We start from the raw sequence: 27506 nt of genomic DNA on the forward strand, positions 1-27506 counted from the left end.
CATCACTGATAATTTTATCTGCTTGTGCCCTTACCAGGACCTCCTCACTGTTCCTCTGACTGAACTTCACCTTTAGTCTTCTTACTGCTCATGAGGAAATTGCAGAAATACTTAGGATTCTATATTTAAAATCGCAAAAAGATTAAGGCATTGTGAAGGTAAGTCACTGAGTTTGCCATGCATGTACAGCCTTCGTTAACATAACTAAGCAATTTCAAGTTTATGGAAGTTTCAGTGAGTCCAGAAAGTTCTCAGATATGAAAGGGTCATATCTCAGCACAGCTTACAATTCAGTAACTGCCTTAAAATGCAAGCTTAAACACACACATTGCAAAAGAGCATCACATCATGGTCACTGTACATATACTGTGTATGTACCATACAGTGTATATTAAAGCCATTTGTTAAAGCAAGTAAGTTCAAAACCACTTTATAGGTTATTAATGTTATAATTAAAAATATTTATTTTACTAATCGTTTTAAGTAGGATATAGAAAACTTTGCACACATATTAACGATATACGTAAGATAACATTTATCACAAAGCACTTTAGATGCACATATTCTGCCCATAATTCATGAAGATTATTCTCTGAAAACATAAAAGCCAGAAGACAATTTATAGCTTACTAAATGGTTTCTAGCTACATCTATTTCATCCAAGCAGTCTGGAGTATTGCCTCAATTAACGATACCACAAAGAAACTATATAGGGTCTTCAGTTTTACCACTATGGGCAGCCTGCAGTACACTGAAGAAATACTGGTTCTACCTCTACACTACTCAGTTGGATGGATTTAGCAGCATCAGTCACCAAGAAATACTGTAAGGTCTTCCTGTTCAAAACAGTTAACACAGTTGTTTCGAAAACATGATACTACTTCAAAAACAGATTCAAGGTGCTGTAACATACAGAGTAAGTGTGCATAATAGACTCAGTTTAAATATATATTAAGTCCAGCTCCTTAAAATATTCAAGTCCTGTTCACCACTTTACTGAAGGATACTTCAGTGCATCAAGTGAAAATGCTAAACAATTTCTGTATACCCTGCACACTAAAAAAAAAAAAAAAAAAGCAGCTTCATACTGGAAAGAAATACTGTGGAAGGACAACAGGATCACCACAAATGTAGCCAACAGGGAAGGAGGAGCTGCTCTTCTGTTTTGGAATCTGCATGTTTTCACTCACACACCTGAGCCAGAGATAATACTATGAATTGATGTGAACTGTCCCCTAAAATGCTGGCGTAAAATTTTAATACATTAAAAAAAAAAAAAAAAAAAAAAAAAAAAAAAAAGAAGAGACATGTAAGAATTGCTATCAAAATCCAAAACCAAAAGACAGTCTAGCTTTCAGTTTCCAGAACTCAAGAGAGAGAAGGGAAGAAGAGATTAAAAGGTAGGAATATCAACAGGCAAAAGCTAATAAAAATTAAACATGTGATACTGATACTCAGAATATTCTTGAGCTTTTGGAGGTTTACATAGAACTTCCGTAATGCAGGAGTGTGCAAAAATGGATTTTTCTAGCGAACTAACTGTCAGAACAAGATGCTCAAAGCATAACCTACTGGGAAACATGAGGTGTACGTAGAACCCAAGTCTAAACCCAAGGCCCATTACACTGTAGACTTATTAGCTTGCAACACATTTCTGTACCCCCCTCTCCTTGCTCCTCTCCTCAGCTCCAGTTCAGTTTATATTCATTGTCAGAAAACTCTATGGAAAAAGCTTTATATTCCGAGACAAAGAACATAAAAGAACTAGCTTTTTCAGAAGGTAAGATCTTAGAAACAAGCAGATTAATATGAAGATATATTAAACTCAGTGGGTATCGATGTATGAAAGACCGACTGAAAGAATGAAGTTACAAAAGCCAGTGGTTTATCACATGTCAACTGCCAAGTCTTACTGGATAGCATGCATACTCTTCACTTCCTCTAATGAGGATACAATTTATTAGCTTAAACTTCCATAATAAAAATTAAACCCATTAATTTGTAATGAACTAAGTGCATGTCCATGGTTATTACCACACAACTCGCATTCATTAGACTGAACTAATTTGCTTGCATGTCTGAGTCCTAAATTACTCAAAAAAACCCCACATATGCATTAGAAAGCTGCGTTTCCATTTGGTTTTATGGCACAATTGATGAGCCGATGCATGTTAATTACATCACTATAAACAATCATGCTTTTTCAGTACTGGGTATTTTCGAAAACAGCCATTTATACAGTGTTTTTGTGGTTTGAAAATTGGTATCTTGTTTATGTTTGACACAGAGATTCAGAAGTGTGCTAATGTGCTCCTGGAACAGTAATGTGTAACTCTACAAAGTCTAATTTTGATAAGCATTCTTAAATGTTAAAAAATAATTAAAGATAGTTTAAAATGCAGAAGTTCTAGTTGTCATAGTAATTTGTAGTTTAAGGTAATGTCCTAATAAGCTTACTGAGGGACACCTTTCACTAGGCCTACTAAAGAGTACCTCCAGAAAAGAACAGGATCATGCATCTGTACAAAACAATTGCTCAAAGGCATTTCTTTTCACTACACAGAACTTTAAATTTTGCTCTTCAGATGAACATTTTTCGTCTAACTGCTATCACTATGCTTGTGTGCACAACAGCTGACATTTTTACAACAAACAACCAAATCTTTAATTATTGTCTGTGGGATATACTATAATTTCTGTCATGATTAGTGTAGTCAAAGAAAACTGGCTGATAGCTTAAACACAACGGAAATTAATTTTAAAGAAAATCTTGGTACATTGAATCAGTTTAGCGCATAAGCAACTCCCATGGAAAACTCCAAGACAAATGTTAGGGTAAGTTAAGTGACATTGTAAGTAGGTCATAAAAACAAGCTTAAGTAGGTGTGAGTGGTAAGGTAATGTAAGTGACAAATATGGTATGCACTGTATTTGCAAAGTGAGCAGCTTGCATACCAGAAGAATACAGATGCTAAAAAAAAATCTACTAACTGGACTGTAACAATAATTTAAGATTGTCCCTTTTTCCTTATTTTACTATTATATTGATTGTATTAACTTAAAACATCTTGAAATGGCATTTACTAAGTTCCTGCACTCATTTTACACACAGGATAGGTTTCCTCACCTCTTCATGGAACTAACGCTTAATTACGAGGCACAATATTGATCTTCATCTTTCCTGAAGCTGATAATACAAGAACTTCATTAAAAGGCAACACTTTGTATCTTGCACTTCCAAAAAAGTGTAGCATTCCTATTTATGCATATGTTTCAAATAATCAAGAAGAACGTAAAATTTCATTTAGAATAGTACAAATACTACAGACGTCCGAGAGTCATTGTACAAATCTACTGGAGAACTATAAAAAAAACTGCTGACAAAGCTTTTAATCAAATTATACTTTCTGATTCAGTCTTATTTATAAAACCCCACCTTGGAACTCAGAAAGCAAATGGTTATCAAAGTTTATTTTGTGTCTTACCTAAAACTTCTGCAGTAGCCATAATTTCACACGTGTACATTGCTGCCATAAGCCTCTGAGGTTTTCCTTGCAAAGCATAACGACAAGCTTCCTTCATGGTGGCAATGAGTTGTCCAGAGAAGGGACCATAACAATCTGCAAGTAAAACTTCTCCCTTGTGTTTACTAATTTTCTCAGGTGATTTTGGAACACTTTGACTGCTGTCCTCGTCTTCATTCACTCTGCAAACTTCACCAGTGCAACTGCTTGTTAGAGTAATATCTTCATTTTGTTTATGTTCTATGGCATCACGTTCCCCTGAATCCTGACTACTTGTTGACAGCATCTCTCCAACTTTACTTATTTCCCATTTTTCCACTGTAAAGCAAACACCCATGAGGGGTTCTTCACACATGGGACCTGAAAGCGTAGCCAGCTGAAATCCACTTACTATGCTGTTGTCAAAGTCTCTGTATTTACTTACTTCTTTCACAGTGTTCCCAAGGCACTGCCACACAGACCTTTTATAGCCCTCAAAATTATATAACAAAATATTAGGCCCACACTTCCGTGGTCCAAATGACCAGATCTGATCAACAGCGTTTCTCCACTTTCTTCCCTGCAGATTTTGCTCCAACTTTTGTTTGAATTCCCTGATCCTATCCAGAGTCTTCTGATTTATCTCATGGGTTTTTTTATCTTCATTCAGAGATGTGTTGAGTTGCTCCATAGTTCGAATTAAGTCACTGTTTTCTTCAAGAAGTCGAGTTACCTCCTCAGGAAGTGGCACTGCTCTTACGCTGAGAGTCGCTTGTTTATTTGGAGTAGATATTGTAACAAGCCCATCTGAATCGACCTGGATTCCTTCAGGAATTTTATTTTGGTCCTCTTTTGTTTGGTGTATGACAGCAACTTTCTGCTGTTTCCCTATTTCTTCGTTCACCATATCAACTTTCGGCGGTCTTGTTATCGTCTCTCTGAACGGTATAATAGGTGCCGATACACTAATCTGTACCTTTGCAAACCTATAAAATAAAGTTTAACAATTAGTTTAAAATTTTAAAAATGCTTTTATACTTGGGGGTGGTAGGTAGGGCAATGGCCTTAACATGGAACAGATGTTCATGATAAATCTGATTGGAACACAGACTACTAGGTAATGCATTTCAAACTCAAACTCTTAAAAAAATTTATGTACTTCAAAAAAGCAGCATTGCCTTTTACGTCTTCAGTTCCTTTCCAAATCTTTCTGAAGACATAAAGACATTGCTATGCCTCTGTGTAAATCACTCACACTTTGGAAACTATGTGCTGCTGTTCTCTCGCCTCAAACAAGATACAACAGAACTAGAAAAAAAATGAGAATAAGGCTGATCAAAGGTATGAAAGTACAAGCAGCCTTCAGATATTTCTAGGATAAAGTAGAGGTCTACAGAATCATGAGGGGCATGGAGAAGGCTGACCAGAATTAACTGACAACCAAACCGCAACAGGCCCCGAACTGAAAACAACAATAAGGCCCAGGAAAGCATTACAATTACTCTGGTTTTACTCTTCCCCAGATATCTGCTGTAGGCCACACTGCTGCAGACAGGATACTGAGCAAGATGGACACTTGATTTGAAGCAGTGCATCTGTTCATACAGTGAGATGCTCTGAAAAGATGAAGCACTGTGTAAGCTGAACAGATTTTTGTAAGGACGTATGGAGCCACGGCTTTTAACCTTGTGGGTTCAGATCAAGTACTCTCTCTGCAGCTAGGAGCGCTTGGAGACCTGATACTCCCATTTTCTCCACAGTCCTAGCACAGTAGACTCAAATGTGTGCACAATGATGTGCTGCCCACGTGTGTTAAACCAGCACTGCACCACAGAAGCAGGAGGAGCATTAATGTAGGGAAAAAAGCCCCCGGTGAATTCATACTGTGATTAGCTAGTGGAAGACTTAACCATTATTCACCTTGCAAACCCAAAGGATCATTCACAAACGTGACCTTGTAACAAATGTAAATATCAAGGCACTATTCTGAAGGCAGAAGTCAATGACTGCCTACACTGGAATGTCTTTAAGTTAGCTCGAGGAAGCAAACAAATTTCAAGTGAAATAGCTCCCGAGTATCACCAGATAGGGGCACATTCATTATAGAGTTATGCCAGATAGTTATTTCATGTGTAGACCTGCCATTAGTAGCAGCCTTTTCTCTGCTATAAAGCAAAACACAATCCCTCTCCCTCAAACATCCCAAGTAGCCTTACATTGTACAGCTGCTTCAATGAAACTTAAGTGAGAATTTTTTTTATAAAGTTACTTAAGTGAGTACAGCTTTATACAAAACTAAAACATAAACAAAAGAAACTATGGGAGATAATTAAAATTAATTGACCATTAACTAAAGACAAAAATTAAACTATCAATTCTATACCAGAAAAACATATTATTTCAGGTTGTTAAACACTTTTCGGTTTGTTAGAAGAGTTTATATTGGAAAAGTCTCAAAGATAATAAAACGTCCTAACAGAAGAAAACAAACAAGTTTTAGTGCTGTGGATGAATCTTATTTTTCAACTAATTAAGAAAAGGTAAATTCAATATTTCCCTTTAAAGGACCACAGAAAGCATAAAATAAAATGGGGTATGAGACAGTAGGTGAAGATTCTGGTCTTTTTCCATGCCAAAAGGAAGGAAAAAAAAAATCTTACCAATGCAGTTCAGTCTGTTTAATCATAACAAATTTATAGTCTGCTTTGCAAGACTGCTAGCAATTTGTAAAGGAATTATTTTGGGTCAAGAGTTGAAAGATACAATCTAAGCAGCTTTCTTTTTCCTTTTAAACTAAGTTGGGAAATACCCTACACAGTGAAGAAAATCTGCGTTGGTAATAAAAACATTTAGGAAAAACCAAGTACAGCAGACAACAATAAGACAGAATGACAGAAATTTCAACAACATTGTAGTATTGGCATTTATAACAGTGATAGTGTCATTATTAAGGAACTGATATATTGTTCGCAGCAATGCTATTAACCAACAGCATTTTTTTTCAGATTAGTTTGTATTCATTATTTGTCTTGAAGTGAATACTCTGCAGGAAAACTTTCACTAGACTTGAAAACATATTTCACAAGATGAGGCAAATTAACTACTAGTGATTGAAATGCTCTAAAAGCAAAAAGTTCACATCGTTCAGTTATGCCAATGCTTTATTCTACCACCTAGCTAGGAAGTGCCAGATTTGTTAGCTCTTTCATATATTTAATAAACCCCTACATATTTATTCATAAAGGATCACCTGTTTTATCTTCAAGTACAACTTCATGACTTCAAAATATCCTGTATGGTATTTTATCTGTTTACTGTAATCACAGGAGCTGAAAATTGCCAAGGGGACCATGGCAAAACCCTGGGTTTTTTTAGAGCTGTTAAATGGATATTTACATGCACACAATCAGTATCTTGATCAAATACATTCAGAATTTAACTCAGCTGAAGATACTGGAACCTTGAAAACTTCCCATCAGATCTGGAAAATCGCCTGTATTTTTCACCTCATATGAAGGGGAAAAACAATAGTCTCATAGCAAAATCTCCCAGGAAATACCTTGTTTGGAAATGAAACGTACCTACCACTGGTAAAATGGTAATCCTGTGTCTTCAAAGATTTGTAACAGCTTTTTCTAGCTACATGATCTATAAAAACTATGTTCTACTGATTATTATCTCACTGCTACAATTACAACTTGTAGTATAGCAAGCTAGCACCAGACCAATGGACAACAGGTTTTGGTTTATCATTTGGGTATGAAGATACAAAAATAATGTCTGATGCTGCCAGCTGAATTAGGCTCAGTTTTTAAAACACATGGAGAAAACAAGACTGTAATTGGAATGACCTGCTTCTAAGGCCCAGCTGTTACTTACACTACATTCTTGCTAACGAATGTTTATATAGAACTATTTTATTATACAAATAGAAAGTTATTTTTTGGATAAGGATAAGCCAATGATCCCCGTAAAGGAGGTGCAGTTAGATTTTCATGCTGCTACAGTTTACGTTCAAAAACCAAAATTAATGAAAATCATGTTACAGTATGCATGGCTTAAAGGATGAATTACTTACATGATCGAATGGACATCTGTGAAGCTAACACAATGCATTCAGGAACACTCATACTTCATCTATATCTCGTTCTAAAGCTGAAATATTTTGCTGTAATTAGTTTTAGAATAGCCATTACTCTGCATCAAGTCTCAGTTCTAATTAGTAGTACCTACAGCTGAATAGCTGCCTGCAATAAAACAACCGCAACTACCACCACCTGAAATGATAGGTACTGTTATCCAAGCAAGCAGCTCAAAGTAACTAATCAGTTTTAATCTCTGTAATTTGAGCTTGCAGAAACAACCAAAGGCTCTGTCTTTTGCACTGTGGACTGCATGGACTTAGGAGCTCTAAAAAAACTTATCCAAAATATTTCACAAGTCTGGGAACAGTGATGACTATCTCTGTTTCTCTGTGATTGGTAATCTTGATATTTATAAACCCCCTTTTATTAAACCCTGCACTAAGCCTTCATATGAGGTACAATTATTGCATCAAAAATTGCTCTGAACCAGATGATTTTGGAAGCTATTAGTGTAAACTCCAAGAGAAGTGCAACTCAAAGAAAAAACTTCAAGCTAGGATTGTGTCTGAATTTTGTTGCAACGAAGCATGAATAAAAACTGCCAAGAGTTATTACAGAGAACATGGAAGTGAAGAACTGCTTTACTCTGGCAACCAGCATTACATTAACAGATATAATTTTGTCCTTTGGTCCGATAAGCACTATTATAACAGTTTCATGATATAAAGCAATGCTTTAAAGTCAAGATGAAACATTTTAGGCATATCAAATGTTGTGAGTGATGGCAAGAAAAAAGGAAGAATGATTTATCACATTTATCTGACAGACTCAAAGTTCAGGGCTGGGTATCCTTCTTAACCACTCATGAGGTCTGAGCAGGCTTATTAAATGACAACAAAAGGACTAACCAAGATCTTCTAAGTTCTGGTAAATTTTGGCAGAGAGATATAAAAGTTGCAGAGGAAAGGCAAATGGAATCGTAAGCTTTATCTCCATGGGACTCAAACCCAGGAGATCTATCCCTTTTGCAGTTTTTCCATGCACTTGTACTATACTAAAAAAACAAACACCCCCCCCCCCATCTTCATTCTCTTTGTTCCTCTTTCTGAACAGGGTAATTTAATACCCTCATGCTTAGTTTTTGCAACGCTCTTTGGACATAAAGTTCTAAAAATTTCTATTGCAAAATGAAGAAAATAAAATGCTCAAAGTTAAACAGTCTAATTTACCACTCTATTCAAAAAGAGCTAATTAGGAACAAAAAATAAAAATAAATTTAGGGAACTTAAGCAGAACATCCACATTTAATCATTTAGATAAACATGGATGACTGATCTTTTATTTATTTCCATGTCTCTTCATATCTTTGACAATAAATACACACTGGGAAAGCTAAAATTAAATATGTGCCTTCTAAAAAGTTTTATTAAAATCTTGACAAAGACAATTCAGTGTAGTTTCAACTCAGCAGAACCTCCTCAGTTTCTGTAATTACTCCAAAAATATCAACTTCAAAACCTAGTTGATATAAATATGATAGATGTTAAGATCAGAACCCTGCCCCACTACTTCAAGTGCAACTTAAGCACTTTGAATAACCTTCCCTGATATTTGTGGGGAAAAACTTGTGGGTCACATTTGAAGGGTATTATACCCTGTCTTGATCCCTAGTTCACAATTTGCTATTCCAAAATACGTGCGCTTAGAAGCAGCTAAACATTTGTACAGAAACACACACACAGCAAGTGTAACTAACATTTCAGACTACAACTTTTCCTCTTCACATAACTAATAGTTAACTGATACAAGTTTACCACTGGCAGAACTCACATGGAATCCGTAAGGAATGGTGCAAGACAGGGATCCCATTCTTCACTTTTCCTTCCACAAAATGGGGAGAGAAGGAAGGAACAATGCTTGTCCCACAAGCTAGTATAAGCGGGATGCCAGCTAAGATATGCTAAGACCTCAGAGAAGGAGCATCAGATGGTAAATACACTTGCTCCCATCTCCTTTTGGGAGTGGTACCCAACTGAGGAAAAAAAGGCATCATGAACCATATGTCAAGTCCGAGTGGGTCAATGGTGGGAGCCCTGCTAGGCTGTGCCCTCAGGTGTTTGTCTCCAATTATGTGCTTTGGTAGTCTGCAACACTGACAACGTTTTCTTGAGGAATACAGGTAAGGAATACAAAATGGTCACTCTTGACAGTTTATAGCTCTCTTAACAAAAGCCAAATTAGATGACAACTCAGCAGTGTGCCCAGGTGGCCAAGAAGGCCAACAGCATCCTGGCCTGTATCAGAAACAGTGTGGCCAGCAGGAGCAGGGAGGTGATGGTGCCCCTGTACTCCGCACTGGTGAGGCCACACCTCAAATACTGTGTGCAGTTTTGGGCCCTTCATTACAAGACAGATATTGAGGTACGAGAGCATGTCCAGAGAAGGGCAACAAAGCTGGTGAGGGGCCTGGAGAACAAGTCCTATAAAGAGCAGCTGAACAATTCTTATGAGGAACGGCTGAGGGACCTGGGGTTGTTTAGCCTGGAGAAGAGGAGGCTGAGGGGAGACCCTATCGCTCTCTACAGCTACCTGAAAGGAGGTTGCAGTGAGGTGGGGGTCAGTCTCTTCTTCCAAGTAACAAGCAATAGGACGAGAGGAAATGGCCTCAAGTTGCGCCAAGTGAGGTTTAGATTGGCCGTTAGGAAAAATTTCTTTACTGAAAGAGTGGTCAGGCATTGGAACAGGCTGCCCAGGGAAGTGGTGGAGTCACCATCCCTGGAGGTGTTCAAAAAATGTGTTAGTATGTTACTTTGGGACATGGTTTAGTGAGCATGGTAGTGTTGGGTTGATGGTTGGACTTGGTGATCTCAGAGGTCTTTTTCAACCTAACAATTCTATGATTCTAAAAAAACCCCAAAATTATGTTTACAAAAGGTTAGGAACATAAATACAGGGACTGATACTAACTGCACACTATCATCCTATTTCCTCATCGCATAGCTATTATTTTACTAAATTTCTTTTTAAATTTTGACAAGTGCCAATAATAAAGGCATTTATACATCTTGCTATGCAAACTGCAGCTGAAGACAGATGCAACCAGTTATGTTCTATTTAACACATTACATTCAAGTGAGGTGTATTCAATAAAGAATACTATGTTTTTAAAAGGGGTAAAAACACATTGCACTAAGTTGTAGTGAGGATAACCATCAAAACGTACATCCAGTTTTACAAGTGATCCAGTCTAACATCCATAAGAAGCGATCGTTGTCTGATATTAACCGTAATGAATATGCGTACAGTAAGGAAGACATTCAACCATCCGTCATCAGGTTTGCTTTTTTGGTTTAGAACAAAAATGACAGTAAACACATGTGGACAGAAGTACCAGAAATTTTTTTAGTAAGTGAAGTTATGGGAAAGGACTGTTTCAGACAACTGTCCTTCTACCATTTGATGAAACATTAGAAGATACTCAATGTAAGCATTTATGCTTGCAGAAAATACTGCTCATGAACAGAACATATTAGCATTAAAAAAATAATCAAAACCAGAATAGAGTGTGCAGATACAATTTTGGTCTTGTTGCTTTCTAATTTTTGAGAGTTTATCAGACATGATTCCCCTCCTAGTTTTTATTTTGTACAAATGGTACATTACATTCTTAGTTGGACTCCTGAACCTATTGCAATTTATCATCTCTAGGAAGTGCCCAAAAGATGTATAGTATGTATAAGAGTGATGAGCTAGTGGCTTCTGCCCAACTGTAAGTAATTTTATAGCTACAGAAAGGTATATTTATGATTCAATGGTAAAAAACTGTTGTTGGATGAAGCTTCTATTTTACCAGAATATAAATCAAAGATATACATCTGACAAAGAAATACAACAGACACCTACTGAACTAAAAATATTTCTTCCTCCTTGCCCCTCTAACCTTTCTTTCAGGTCATCCAAGCAACGCTGAAGATGAACTTCTCCTGCTGTCACTAGCACATGCTCTCCTGTCTCCTGGATTAAAACTTGTACACATGGATCAGCTTGGTTTAAAAGCTTCATTCCTCTGACCAGCTGAGGCATATCACCTGGCAAAATAAGGTATTATTAACAAAGTAATGCTGAAGAAGGAATACTTGAAGTAAGATATACCTAAAGTGAGAAATAGAAACACACATTTTTATGGAAGTCTAAACACAAATACTTATTTTAGGAATACTCAAAAAACTTCTCAATAAGTTCTGAAGTCTTTCTGTAGGCAAATTTCTGCTTATGAGCCACAAAGAGTGGCATGGTTTAAGAGCAGCAACCGAAGACATGAGCTAGACTCATCATTTGTCACCGCGAATTTATGTACTGGTAATAAAATTCCCATTATACATCATAACCATGGTACACATTGGAATGGTTTGCACATTTTTGTTTTAGTTTTACAATCGGTTTAGTATACCAAGCTAGCTATTGACTATGACTATATTATCTTGCTTCCTATATACGACTAACTACAGATACATCTCATAAACAGCTCATCATGAATAAAAAAATCTGAATGTTATCGACATGAAGTGATTAAAAAAAATTTCAGTATTTCACTCCTCATTTTCACAAATTATCAAGAGATTATAATTGTATTTCTTTGTAATCTTTCATGACTAAGCGTATCAACCTGTAAATTCCTAATGCTCAAAATGCTCCAAAGCCAAACAATAAGATATTAACTTTCCTAAAATAAAACCAAAAATTGTTCCATATAGATTACTTAGAAGGCATAAGAACAAATGAAGTACAGGAAGGATTTAAACTAGCTGGAAGCCACTGAAAAGCTTTAATGCTATTACAACCTGAAAAGGGGAAAAATCAGGAATGTGAGAGCTTTTCACTGAAACAAAACACAGCTGTCCCTAAAATGAAGGTGTTTAAAAAGAGCTGCCTTAAAGTTAATGGAGACTGAACAACCACAGCTGTGGCAAATTTGGCTAGATTACATCAAAGCTACACATAAACATCTCATGTCAGCAGCCTTTCATAATTAATACAATTTAAAAAAAATTAATTATGATTCCTTTTTATTTTACATATGGGGTAAAGAATACCCACAGGCTTTCCAGGAATGTATATTCATATTCAGAAGGAAGAGTAATATTAAACTTGTCATTCATGTGGAGACTATTAAAAGAAATATGATATTGTATATTTAATGCTAAGCTTGTAAGGGTATAATAAAAAAGTATCCTTGAAAACCAGACATAACAATCAACAAAAAGCAGAAAAAACACAGTGTTAGTTCACATGGCCAACACAGTTGAACAAAGACTTTCAATCTTGACTTCTGCATTCAAGCCCACTGAGAAGCATGAATAGTTTTTTGTTTGGTTGGTTTTTTTCTTTTAGAGCTTATGGTAACCATACAGGAAGATTTTGACATGCATGTGAAGACATGCAGTCACTTTCTAAAATAAGAAGAGGGAAATTATTTGTATTTATTTGTGTCGTTTTTCCAAATAAGAAGATGCAGTTTTGAAGTAAGTTTGCTGTGGAAATCCAAGGCACCCGTATGTGTCAATGTGCTAGGGCACCTCAAGACTATATGCAGCTCACTGGACAACTGATCGTTTTCAAGCTGAGCCTGCAACAGCCAAACTTCTCTTGTCTTCCTGTTATTGCAAGCAGCAGCCAATTTTCAGGAAACTTTTGCAAGTGTAGCTTCCTTTAAGGCTTCTGTCACTAACAAATTTAGTTCAAACCATAGATTCAGAAGGTACTACAGAGGAGAAATCAAGCAACTGTGTAAGAATGATAAAGCTTCGTTTCCTTAAGGGGGAAATAAATAAATAAAAATAGGTCAGTAGTTACAGAATTACATTCCTTCAATATTTTCAACTTAATACTACACTCCGTAGAACCTGTCATTTCCAATACTTTCAAAACTGCTTTAACAAATGCAGGATGTCCAATATACGATTATCTGTTATTCCAAACACATGGGACCAAGACCTGCTAAGCTGTCCAATCACTTTCTAAAAACATGTAATCTTAGAGTTAAGAGTATATTATAACTCAACAGAAAGCCTGTTATTTTGGTTCTACTTAACACTGTAACAACAAATGGCATTGGGCTGAAATTCAGATATAGCCAGAGATATACTACTTTCTGGTTTGGGGGTTATCAATTAAAAGCAGTACTGCAAATCTGTGCCATGAGCCTAATGATATAGCATAAAAGAATGTCAGCAGAAGTGACAAACCCAAGGATATACTTCCTTCACAGTAAAGGAATACTGAACCTTTAGCATCATGTAGTGTCTTACTTGCGGAACAGCTAAGTCTGACCATAAAGGCCACAACAAAGTCTGTATCTTCTCACCTACCAAGACATGAGCTAGCCAGCTAGAAGAATTCACAAGGACAATAAAGTATGACCCTCTATACTGGGTCGGTTTCTGATTCAGCAGGCAGATCATAAACTAGACAAATCACTAAGGGTGGGAAGCTGCATTGCTACCACATTGAACTTGCATAACCATCCCCGTTCTCGTTTAAACTTACTTGGATGTTTTGGTTCAACAGCTACCCGCACGATTGGTGTGGCTTCAAAGTTGAGAGGGGTAAATGGTGGACAAGCTGGAGATGTTGACAGTGTTGCAGACTTTAGCACAAAATCTTGCAGGCCTCCTATTCCTAATAGAAATTGGAAAAAAAAAAGTAAACTAACAAAAAATCACCCATTGTCATATTAAATAAGACTAAAGACATGATCATCAAGGTAAAAAAAGCTGAAATTATTCTAATTACAAAAATCAGATTCAAAAATTCCTCACTGTTCATATAAAGTACCCGTTAAAATATTTGTGCATAATCTGAGTACCCAAGTCTCTGGTGAGACATTTGGCATTTAGTCTCACAGTTCCCCTTGCACTCCCTATGTAAAAAAGTGTATTTATAACTCTGAAGAACAGAATGGGCATGAGGACTTTTTTCCCTTCTAATATGGCCAATCCTTTGTACAGTCAGACTTACTTTTGGTTTAAATTTAGACTGCAAGAGCCCTCCAATGGTCATCTAGTCCAATCTCCAGCCTAAAGCAGGGCTAACTTCAAAGTTAGATCAAATTGCTCAGGGCCTTGTCCAGTCAAGTTTTAAAAGCCTTTAATGATGGAGACTGCACAGCCTCTGTTGGCAAGCTCCTCCAGTGCTTGATTACTCTTATTGTGAAGAACGCGGGGTTTTTTTCCCTTCCCACCCCATCATGCCCATTTGGGATTCCACTCTTCTGCGAGTTCAATCTTGTAAATGTTAATTTTTCACATAGTAAGCTATTGATTCTAATCCTAGTATATTTTATAACGCTGGCAAGTTGAAGAAAACTCAGCTTAAATTGTAGTGATAAGAAAAAATATAGAAAAAAATATTAGCTATAAATCTGCAAAATAGCTGCTGTAAATGCATATTTAGCCTTGGCTGGCTGGCTGGCACATTTAAGACAATTTGAAATTATAGCCTTCAAATTCCTAACCAACAGGACATCATTCATAATTTAGTCAGAGCTATAAAAACACTACCAGAAGTGTTTGAGTACTAAAGACAACAAATAAAGCTGATACTGATATATACAGTCACTTTTCCTGATTCTCCTTCAATCACAAGCAATGAGCACTGCAGTACTTCTAATGTAGTACAAATTAAATGCACATGTAACTTACTATGAGAAAACTAAAACTTTTAGCTCATAATCTATACCTGCTTAACAATTAAATTCGCATTTGTAGACTGCAGTGTATTTGTGCTCCTTCCTCCTCATTCTCTCCTACGTGCCCTAACAGCGATAAGCAGAGGAGCTCTTAACCCCAGCTCCCCATTATGACTCTAATACTTTTCCAGGTTTTTTTTTTGGCTTAGTCTTCTTATTTTGAGGCCAGAAACAAAGAGGGTCAGCTTCCACCCTATGAGATCATAAGGGAGTTTAAATTCTGAAGAGTCAGTCTGCTGCAGAGTTATCATCTGCAGAATCAGGCTGTTTCTACAGCTCTGAAGGCTGAATGTCTGGCCAGTAGGATCTGCCAAAACCTGAAATGTCACTATCAAAGAAAACCTGCCTCAAAATAACTGGAAGCAGAACAACATTCAGCAGCTTTAAATGCAGGACAGCAGATGCTACAAAGAAAATAAATCTGTATAAACTCTGTGTTGCACCTGACCTATGACCAGCACGTATTTCCTCTTTTTCACTTATTCAACATGTGGTTTGAATGAAAAACAAACGCTGGATCATCATCACCACCAGGGACTGAGAAAAGGGATGGGTCCATTTTATTCTGATCTTCTCCAGCTGGTAAAAGGAAAATGATTTAGGGTGGGAGGTGAACAGCTTCTTTTCACAGTGTAACATGAACCACAGATATCAAGTTACCAAATCGTACTTCAGAGAGACTTACTCTTTTCTTAGCACACGTTACTGTACTCTTACTACCATAAAGACAACTTCAAGCTCTCTGCTCTTTTGTTTCACATTTGAAGGTAAAAATACATGAATTATACTAGTGTCACACACTAAAAATAATAATAAAAAAAATCTGTTCATGAAAATCCATTAGGCTTATAACCCGAGTGCTTTAATTGCTTAACTGTGTGAGCTAGCATAGAGCAGCGTCCAGCCTTGATGAATCTAATCTTAATTTACAAATTATTAGTAACGAAAGTTGGCAAAAAAATTCCATGAAGATTAAAGGTTCTTGGACACTTTTTTGCATAATATGATTATGAGTAAGTAACTGCTAATGCATTTTCTGAATAATATTAGAGGAAGATGTAACATAACTAATTCCAAAGTACCACATGACATGCCAATGGAAGAATTCTACTAATTATGCTGATACATACATCTTAAACTTACTTATTGTTCATCCAACTGAAATTTACACATGCTACTTGAGATCACAGATCCGAAATGTGTATTAATATGTTAATTACTTGAATGGACTTAGAAAAGCCACTCCAAAATTAAGCTTACAAATATGCCTCCCGTTTTAAGATTGGTTTTGTTCTGTTCAGCCCTTGAAGACAGATATCATTATAACACATACCTTTTACTTCACATTTCTTTTTGTAGTACAGTAAATTTCAAAAAGAAAGGAACCAAAGGTAAGAAAAAACTGCTTAAGCGAGAAAGGCGAGAGAAATTACTGCTCTTTTGTTTTACATTAGCTTAAAGAATGAAATACTAAAAAGCACTGCAAGTATTTTTGAATAGTCATCTCAAAGAACAACCTAGTCTACAAAGCATGCAGTCTGTCACACAAACAAGCACACTGGTAGGCAGTTTTTTGTACAATGCTTTCATTTATTTATTTATTAATTTTTAAGAGAAGCTGCAGTTAGAAATGGCTACAGGAATTTTTAAACATATTAACTTGATTAGGAAACTGCTTCTCTTTCCATTAACTCTGCCTGTGGTGTGTCACCTAATTTCTATACAAAACAAAACGCTGAATTCTGATTAGTCGGGGGAGTGTGTAAACTTCAAAGACACAAGAGTTCATTAATAACTCCATATTACAAAAATCACATATTTTGCTATACACTGTGTAACACTGCTAACATTATACTTAGTAGCAAAGCCTTTTCTTCCCAGTCAGGAGTCAAATCACCTTCATTTGCAGATTTTATAATGTAAAGGCAAAGAGCCATATCTACTAAACAGTTACTACTGTATTTTTTTTTCTTGTGCATAGCCCTGACGAGATTAAGGGGATTACAGTGTAGAGAACCACAAAACAAGCTACCCATGCTGAAAAGTCAAGCCTACCACGGGATACCATATGAGATTTAATAATAAGTATGAGACCAGATTAATTTTTCTTAAATTTGCCATCTACATGCTTTGCTCCTACTGCAGAATAATATTTTTATTTTGAAAAAGCATTCCCACACATTACTGGTCAATAAAGAAACACAGTGCCTGAACTCAACTAGACTTGAATAATAACAGGCACTGAAAAATACCAGTCTCCAGGGCTCTGTCTATGTGCCAAGGACTTCACTGAAAGAAAGGTAATTTTAAGAAGCTTAACGCTCATGGAAACACCCAGACAGAGTAGCATTAGTTCTATGAACTTGATACCATCTTCACAAGAAACAGATATTATGTGGAGATACAATTTAAAAAAAGATTACAAATTACCTCTTATCCTACAGAAGCCAATCTTACACATAATTGTTTATCAAACTGATTTTTGCTAGCATATATTAAGAGTATTGTCCACATTTCTAGAAATGTAACCAGTTGCTTAATTTTTACTTAGACTATACTCAGATTACTCTGATAAATCATTCACAGTGACCAACAATAAACATATTTCAAAGTATTAAAGTTATTATTTCAAAAGTAATTGTCAATCTGTAGGTTGAAAATAAGACTTCCTCTTAACAAACAAGGAACTCATTAAAAGCCTGGGAGATAATGTTAAGAAAGACCTTCCGAATTTGGATTTTTATCATTTAAAAGTACACCAAATTATGGTGTACACCAGGGAGAATTATTACACATATGGAGAAATGTGAGCTTTACAAAGGTCCTTCTGTTGTTGAGTCCTTGCCCTACAAGACAAGAATACTAAATCAAGTATATACCTATTGTATTACCAATGTTTTTACCATATGATAGAACCTAAATAGTAAAACCAGATAAGAACATCATAACCAGTATTTTCAAAAGGAAGTCTCCATTTACTTTTCACTTTTATGTCTCGCTGGTAACCGCTACACCTTAGACAATAATCTTGCTGCCTTTAAAGATAAAGTACACTTTTCCAGATGAATTCAGCTATAAAGATCTGAACACATAATAGATCAATTTCAAGATATATGTAATTAGTTTCCCTTGATGTAGAAAGATTTAGCTTTTAATGTTCTTTCAAGATGCAAAAAATGAAGCAGACACCACCATCATGCATAAGACTTTCAATCAGATAAGGAAATAATTTAGTTTGCAGTGTGAAAATCAAACAAAGAATGAAAGCTGTTTAAATTTCAACTTCTGGCACACTGTTACTAGCCTCAGCACATTAGTTCAGTGGATCTTTATCTTCTCTTACTGATGATATCACCACTTAAGAATCCTTAGCTGCCTTGGAATGGAGACATGTCAAGGTTTGGACTAACGCCATAAGGAGCTAAGGAAATCAAAAAGCTAATGGTAAGGCTCTGTCTCCACTGAAATATTTAATTTCTTATCAACGTTCTTTGTTTAGAAAGATTAAGACTTTACAATACGCAAAGCCTCCTGGTTTAAATGCTCCATGCACTGCACTATGTGTTAGTGACAAAGACCATGCAAGCTCATTCATAATCCATGTAAAAGGAGGTGTTTAGTGAAGACAAGGTTCATGACCACCTAAGGAACTTGAGCTTACATAAGCCTACGGGACCTGATGAGATGCATCCCAGAGTCCTGAGAGAACTGGCTGATGTAGGCGCCAAGCCACTCACCGTGATATTCGAAAAGTCATGGCAGTCAGGTGAAGTCCCAAGAGACTGGAAGAAGGGAAACGTTACACCCGTTTTTAAAAAGGGTAGAAAGGACCCTGGGAACTACCAACCTGTCAGCCTCACCTCTGTGCCAGGGAAGATCATGGAGCAGATCCGCCTAGAAGCTCTGCTAGGGCACACAGTGAACAGGGAGGTGATTCGGGACAGCCAGCATGGCTTCGCCAAGCGCAAGTCCTGCCTGACCAACTCAGTGGCCTTCTATGACGGAGTGACTACATCAGTGGACAATGGAAGAGCTATGGATATTATCCACCTGGACTTCTGGAAGGCCTTTGACACAGTCCCCCACAATAGCCTTCTCCCTAATTTGGAGAGATATGGATTTGATGAGTGGACTGTTCAATGGATAAGGAATTGGCTGTATGGTTGCATGCAGAGGGTAGTGGTCAATGGCTCCATGCCGAGATGGAGACAGGTGACAACTGGTGTTCCTCAGGGGCCCGTGCTGGGACCAGCGATGTTTAATATCTTCATCAATGATACAGACAGTGGGATCGAGTGCACCCTCAGCAAGATTGCAGATGACAACAAGCTGAGTGGTGCAGTCGACATGCCTGACAGACGGGATGCCATCCAAAGAGACCTGGAAAAGCTGGAGAGGTGGGCCAATGTGAATCTCATGAGGTTCAACAAGGCCAAGTGCAAGGTCCTGCACCTGGGCCAGGGTAATCCTCATAACTGATACAAGCTGGGGGATGATGTGATACAGAGCAGCACTGCCAAGAGGGACTTGGGGTGCTGGTGGATGAAAAGCTGAATAAGCGCCAACAATGCGCGCTTGCAGCCCAGAAGGCCAATTGCATCCTGGGCTGTATCAAGAGAAGCGTGGCCAGCAGATCAAGAGAGGTGATTCTCCCCCTCTACTCCACTCCGGTGAGACCCCACACCTGGAGTACTGTGTCCAGCTCTGGAGCCCTCAATAGAAGGAGGACATGGACCTGCTGGAGCGGGTCCAGAGGAGGGCCATGAAAATGATCAGGGGGCTGGAGCACCCCCGCTATGAGGACAGGCTGAGAGAGCTGGGGTTGTTCAGCCTGCAGAAGAGAAGACTCCGGGGAGACCTTATAGCAGCCTCTCAGTACCTGAGGGGGGCCTACAGGAAAGCTGGGGAGGGACTGTTTACGAGGGCACATACCAATAGGATGAGGGGCAATGGTTTTCAATTAGAAACAGGAAGATTTAGATTTGATATTAGGAAGAATTTCTTTACCATAAGGTGGCAAAGCACTGGAACAGTTCACCCAGAGAGGTGGTAGAGGCCCTATCCCTGGAGACATTCAAGCTTCGGCTGGATGGGGCTCTGGGCAACCTGATCTAGGTAAAGATGCCCGTGCTCACTGCAGGGGGTTTGGACTAGATGACCTTTGGGGTCCCTTCCAGCCCAATGCATTCTATGATTCTATGAGGTGTGATGCAAACTTTGTAAACCTACACAATCTAAAATCTTAAAACGAGCATATGCCTTTTGTTTCAAAGGGAGTGTACAGTCTAAGACCTCTGTCATTTTCTTTGGGCAGTTCTACAAATGCTTTCCTCACTCCTAGTAAGAAACATTTGAAAAGAAATATTTTTAAAAGGTGCTTTAAAAAACACGTATGAGAAAATAAATTCACAAGTCCACCTTAAAAATATGATTGGCTTTTAGATGTTTCCAGTTTCTCCTTAAACTAAATAGGCTAAAAGCCAACTAAAACAAACAGAAAGGCAAAATGTATTTGCCAAACAACATTAAAATCATAAAAAATTAATGAAAATAACTCCATATGTATCATCATTCTCCTTCAAATCTATCCACAGAATTCTCCTTTTCTCAATATCTAGCATAAGCCTAGAAAAGATTATACCATTAGCACACTGTTACCTATTAAGGTGACTAGTACTAGTTCACTGTTTCCATGTACACTTTAAGCATCAGCCTCCAACCTTTCATTGCTATCCCTAATTTAAAAAAAAAAAAAAAAGAAAAAAAAAGAACAAAAGAAAAAAGAAGAGGGATCTTGCAAAGGGAATCTGGCTTTCGGTAGGATTAAACTCAGTTACAATAGTACGTCTTTTATATTTGAGGAATCTTAAAATATTTTAAAAATTACTGGGATTAAATGATGATAACTAGGGACTTTGGAAAAGTAGTTACTGTGGCTTAAGAATAACTCGTATTATACATTTATCACCTCAGATTTTAAGCATGTTTCTCTTGAGTCTCATGGGCACTGCATAGAGACATCTGAGGGCAGAACTTGACCTTTCTATATTAGAAACTGTTCTGGAAGGGAAGGGAATGTAAATCAAGACACAGTCCACATTCTAGTTGAGATTTCATCAACTTTTTCCGTAATACAGACCACATGTTAGCACAGATTGCCGGTGAGCCTCCTCTCCTCATCTGTAATTGTGTACTTCCCCCGCAATTGTTCTTATTTGCTTCTGAGGCAAATGAAATTGCTTGTATGGAAAGCAGAATATGGTAAAGTACGTGCATAATTTCAGCTGTTCTCAGGAATTTTTCAATCATTTTACAGAAAAAAATCAACATTTTATTTTGTATTTAATTTCCTCTTTCCCAATGTGGGTTTTTTTTGAGCTGCATCTCTAAAAATCACCAGTAGAAGCCTCTGTCCCAGCTTATCCATGAGTTTCAAAGAAACAAGTTCTACCTAAATATGTGCTAGAGATTAACAAGCAGAAACATGAATTCAATTCCTCAATACAAAGGTGTTAAGTTATACTTTTATTGTAAAAACTTTACCTTTAGGTTCACAGTAGTTTGAGGGCAAATTGAGCATAACTTTCTGATCAGATGAGAGTAGATGCAGCCATATTATTAATAATATTATAACAAAATTCCTTCTCCCCAAGGGACGAAATCATGCGATACGGCATTAAATGCAACAAGCGACTTTTGACGCAAGAAGCACCTCAGTGCTTTACTACTTAATCATTAAGTAGTAAAAGATGAAAAAAAGGCTAGGGCACTCCATTGAGTTCTTTTTTAGGAAAAAGACTAGCAGTTGAAAGAACAAAGCTGTCTGCTTTTAGAAGAACTGCAAGGAAAGCAATTATATGACATAATAGCATGTTCCACTACAGTCTCCTACAAGATTAGTTTTGATGAGGATTGCAAACATATATAATGAGTAAACAAGCGTCATTTATCTTCTGATGAGATTCTTTGCAAAAAAATACCATATATTTGATTAAGTACTTCGACTGCACAGTAACATACATTTCCTAACTGGTGATTGAGTTGACAATGGTAATTACGAATTTTCCTATAGTTTTCTCAGACTAGACTAAAAACAATTTCAAGAAAACTACAAAAAAGCCCTTTACACTAAACAGTAACATCTTTAAAATGATAAAGTGAACGGACAGAGATCTACCTGCACTCAGTCTTTGTGAAAAACCAGACACCAAAGATAACTCAGGAATTTGCTTGCTAAAATACAAATTTACTTTAAAGTAAACAGAATTAAATCAAAATCAGTTAACATTCCAAATCTGACTTCTGGGTTTACAAATAGGTGTAGTCAAAAATGAATTATTGATTTCCTTAAGTTGCTTAATGAGGCAAACAAATATAGAAGATTAAAGTATTTCGCATAACGATGTTTTTTCTTATGCTACAAAAGTATTTCATTTGTCATGCCATACTATTTTTTGGAGCTCAAACCTGAAGTAAATGATCCTGATTTTAAAATATTTAAACTTAATTTTAGCACAGAAACTTACAAAGTTAGTTCATGTTTAGATCTGTAACCTGCCCCCATTCCTCTATATTTTATGAAGTCAATGCACTTGTAGCTTCACAAATAAAAAAAAGTTAAAAAAAACTTTACTCCTATTTCAGTTACTTTAATCTTTTAACTGCAAAGCACTCTTGATAAAGGCACTAAACAGTATCTTTTGTGGTTTTAGAAAACTGTTGTGAGTTCTACTCAGCAGAATACACATAATACATTGTGCCTGAGCCCACACATTGTCAGTCCTTTCCACACACCATCTCAACTTGACATCACTTGAGAACAGTGACACTGAACAATAGTAAATATGTGGACAGATCTTTGTACAATGTGACCACATAGGCACTGGAGCTCACTTCAGTTAGCCTGTACATCAAATTAATACTTCCATTACCACATGTGGAAAGCATTTAGCACCATACAAAACTCTTCAAGAGTTTCTCAAACACAAACCAAATTTTAGATTCCTAATTACTTTGAATAAATGATTTTAATTTGACCTGACAGCAACACATCTGAATTTACTTTTTTTTTTTTTTTTTTTTTAACTGACTACCAGAACTTCAGAGGCAGCTCAGCACAGTTGATGTCCCAACCAAATGGAATTTAGGAATGGTTATTTCAACATATTTACTTTGATAATCTAAAAGCCCTTTGAAATACTGATTTGTTGGTGTTTCAGTAGTAATAGTAAATGTGCTTTTGTAAATAAATTCATGAAATTGCATATTGTACTGGAAAACAGATCAGAAGAATTCATATGGAACATCCTATGCAAGGGAACAAATTTTGCCCAACATCTTCTAAAGAAAAAGAAATCCTTCTAGACAACAGAGCATTAACTACGCTCTCTAAAGAGAATATATATTTTTTTGGAGATAAGAAATGTCTCACAGGTGTAGCTCTGGACACTTCTAGGAAGCCTCTCTACTTTGTCCTACAGATAAACACATTTTAGTCACCTACTGATGATTTCTACTGGTTCAATGAGAAAAGTATTTAACAAAAAAGAACAAAGTTATTTTGTTTGTAATTCCTATATCGAAACTCTCCAAGACTTCAGCTACAATGCTGACATCTGCCTTGCAAAAGACAGAAAAAGATGGGGCTACTGACCCTTCATAAAGCTGTTTTGTACGTAATTATAAACTGATAATACATCTTATCCATGAAAAAATGTCAACAAAACCCAAGAAAACATTGAAGTGTTTGGTAGAATACTTTAGGTAGGCTTGATATTAATACCTAATTAAGTTTGCAAGTGGAACATACACTAAAAGACCTAAGATTTTTCACCATGAAAGTAGCAGAAGACCAAGACAATTCTCCCTATTCCAGCAGTCCCCTACCAAAGACATAGTTTATATTGCTCGTATTTTGGCCACTAAAGAGGAGAAAATTCAAATTATTTTAAAATAAACCTCTCTGGCTCACTGAATATGTCATAGCCATTACACTAGAAAACAGCAGAGAAATCTTAGTTCTACTCTTTTGCAGGACCACCATTAATAAAGTTAGCTTTGCACATACACTCAGTTCTGGAAATCTATTAGCACAGGAACCTATTTTCTTAGGTCTGTAACATGAACAGATTATATATCAGAAGCATTAATCAAAATAATTACTTCTCACTTTATTAAAATGTTTTTAAAATATTTCACCTACATTGAAATGCATGTAGAACTTCAGAAGGCAGGGAAGGGGGAGGCAGTGGCTTGAGACTGAGGGGAAGCATTGAATCAATTGTGCTCTATCACATGGAGCACGAAAAGTGTTTAACATTAGAATAAAGACAAAGCCCTTTCTATTTAAAAATGTAGTGAAGTTCAATATTTATTTTTAAGTAGACACGGGGAAGACATAACCCCCCATATAATACTTTAATATTTTTATGAGAACATTTGAAGCAATATGTGAGTGAAGATCTAAAGTTCATTAAGGTTTTGAGCAGAAGAGCAAACTGAATTCTTCTAATTTCTTGACCAAACGCTTCCCACAACAGAATAAAATAACTAATCTCAGCTAATAGATCATTAACATCAAATGATTTCTTCATAAATCAGACAAGTTATAGTATAGTCTAGCAACCAACTATTCATTAAGAGAAAATGCCATTTTAGGTTTCATTCAGTTTTAGTAGTGTGTCCTGAAAACGGGAAGAATTCATGTATATACTGTTTTCTTAAATTGAAGATTATAAAATATCAGTAACATCTGTTAGTTCCCAGAATCAATTATAAGTGGTGTTAAAATTAATGAGGCCTTCAGGCACTGATCTTGCAAGGAATTAATTTTAATCTGTACAAGTCTTGGAGGTTTTGTCATGTTTGCCTAGAAAAAGCTACATGAACATATTGCTACAACTTCTGCGTTACATATCCTAGCTACATAGGGAATTTAGAATCTACTACTAGAAGTGCAAATTACACAAGACAATTGTAGTTAGTTTAAAACCTCATTAAATTTTGTCCATCCTTGTGCTGATTTTAGAATTTGTTTAACTGTAGAATCCCAATATACTCGATTTACATTTCATCAGTTAAAAAAAAAAAAAAGAATACGAGGTCTTTAGCATTCAATACATCAGGTAAATGCGAAGATAGACTACTCAGTTACTAGGGTATTGCAGACATCACAAGTTGAAGCAGCATACCAATTACCAAACGTGTACAATATCCTGTGGGAAATGCCCTACTGAGTCATTGACCGTTTATCCCGTTAACTTGTACGACATGCAAGTAACTAATTAAAATTCAATTTTCCAAGACCTGACCCAATGCTTAATGCTCTGCTTTGAGGGCAACCCCCCACTCCCTATTACATCTGCCCGTAAGTGATTTCTGCTTGCTTATTTTGTAGTCTTGGGAAATACGGCTTGAAGTGTTCCAAAGTACCATGAATAATGGATCATTTCAGCCTACATTATGCAGAAGTTGATGTTTATTTTAAATACAATAATTTTCAAGAAGGATAAAGAATAATAAAGAATTTTACTTAAAGATAAAAGAAATATTCAAATAGCTCATTTGTAGTTACATGCAATATTTTGGGGAATAATTAATCAGAGGAAAGATTCTAACAAAAGAAAGCACCCTTCCAATGCCTCGGATTAGGACTATTTGACATAATGGGCGTACAAACAGATGGCACGAGAGGGAATAGAGGATGCTTTAAACACACTTGTTTTATCAGCAGCCTAGAAAGTTACTGATAATGAGTTATTTATCATGTGCTCCAGTTAAATAGCAAAATAAATTCAAAAATAAACGGAAAATGCATTCAAATAAAAGAAAATAAAGTTACCGTCACACAAAAACCTATGCCTGGCCCATTAATACTAATCTCAGATTGAAAGGTGGAGATATGCTTCAAACACATCAAATAAAATTTAGCTAGAATACTGACAAATTTTTAGGGAAAAATAAAGAAGGAATTTCAGAAAGTTATTTCATAACACACACATTAATAATTGACAAAAGTACCTAAGAAATACAAAATAATAAAATTTGGGAGAAAATGTTCTGCTAGCCCTTCATTATTCTGGTTAAAAGAGGTTTTTGTCACAGCAGTTAAAAAAACCACAACAAACAAAAAACCAAAAAACAAACACACAAACAAAAAACCCCCCCAAAAAACCCCACACCCCAAACCCCAAAACCTTATTCTTCCACAAAATTACAACTATATTTAAATCATTAATTTTACAAGTCAGCTTCACGTTAAGTATTTCTGGCAGTCTGCATCTGTGTAAACTAACCATACCAAAATCATGTCTACTTAAAACATGAAAAAAATACCTAAAAATTAAGGCTGCTACTCTGGACCCCTCCAATCTTTCTTCCCCAAATGAAAGGAAAAAAAGACTGCTATTTCCCCCCTAATTTCTGATTCCTTCAGTTAATGTATCATTGAGAGTTATTACTGTAATTCATAGTCCATATAACTTTGACTTCCTAAAATATTGCAACATATCAACTTTTATAAGTTCTAGATCAAGAAGAAAAAGGGAAAAATTATACAGATCATTCCTAAGATACAAGAATTCTTAAGACTTGTGCAGAAGACCAGATAATTGAGTTGGGCCTTAAAATGTTCCTCTATTTCAAAACTGAGAAAAGAAATTAAATAGAACTACTCTTGATTTTTAATGCCACCTTGAAAAAAAGTAACTAGTAAGATTTATTTTTATTTACACCCCACCAGTCTACATGCAATAACAGCCCAAACATTGCTCTCTTCATTTGTTAAAAACAGGCATGAGCCTCATACTGACAAAAGAGACTAAGAAGGGAGCTTGAAGCTTTAACCTCTCCACATTCAGAAAACCCTTAGTGTTTAATTTCCTTTTCAACAGTAATAACACCAGTCACTGAGTGCTTCATTTGCATTAGAGAATAAAAGGAAAAGAGTCCCCACCCCAAAAGGCAGTCTAAGAACACCATCTCAAATACAGCTAGGATGAACCAGCAGCCAGTTGCCTTCAAAAAGGGCAAGCTTGCCCCCACTTCTAGCTTCCCAGCACTACCATTTGTCACACTCTGGGTGAGCCAATTCAGGATATTAAATAAACAGAGTAAAACTAATCTAATAAAAAGGCAATTTTCCTTCTCACTCAATTTTCACTCCCTCAACTA

The 27506-nt window shown here is 36.4% G+C and overlaps 1 protein-coding gene across 3 annotated transcripts in view; it reads right to left on the minus strand.

The window, feature by feature from the left end:
- Nucleotides 1-27506, minus strand: part of EFL1 (elongation factor like GTPase 1) — an 82103-nt gene that overhangs the window by 14601 nt on the left and 39996 nt on the right. For all 3 annotated transcript variants that reach the window (XM_009953130.2, XM_009953122.2, XM_009953114.2), the window contains 3 exons: nucleotides 14135-14266; nucleotides 11529-11676; nucleotides 3486-4489 (listed from right to left, as the gene is read on the minus strand). In XM_009953130.2, coding sequence (XP_009951432.2) covers nucleotides 3486-4489; nucleotides 11529-11676; nucleotides 14135-14266 — 1284 coding nt within the window. The remainder of the gene's footprint in view (nucleotides 1-3485; nucleotides 4490-11528; nucleotides 11677-14134; nucleotides 14267-27506) is intronic.

The sequence above is a fragment of the Leptosomus discolor genome, chromosome 11, assembly GCF_034619465.1.
Source record: "Leptosomus discolor isolate bLepDis1 chromosome 11, bLepDis1.hap2, whole genome shotgun sequence".
Lineage (NCBI taxonomy): Eukaryota > Metazoa > Chordata > Aves > Leptosomiformes > Leptosomidae > Leptosomus > Leptosomus discolor.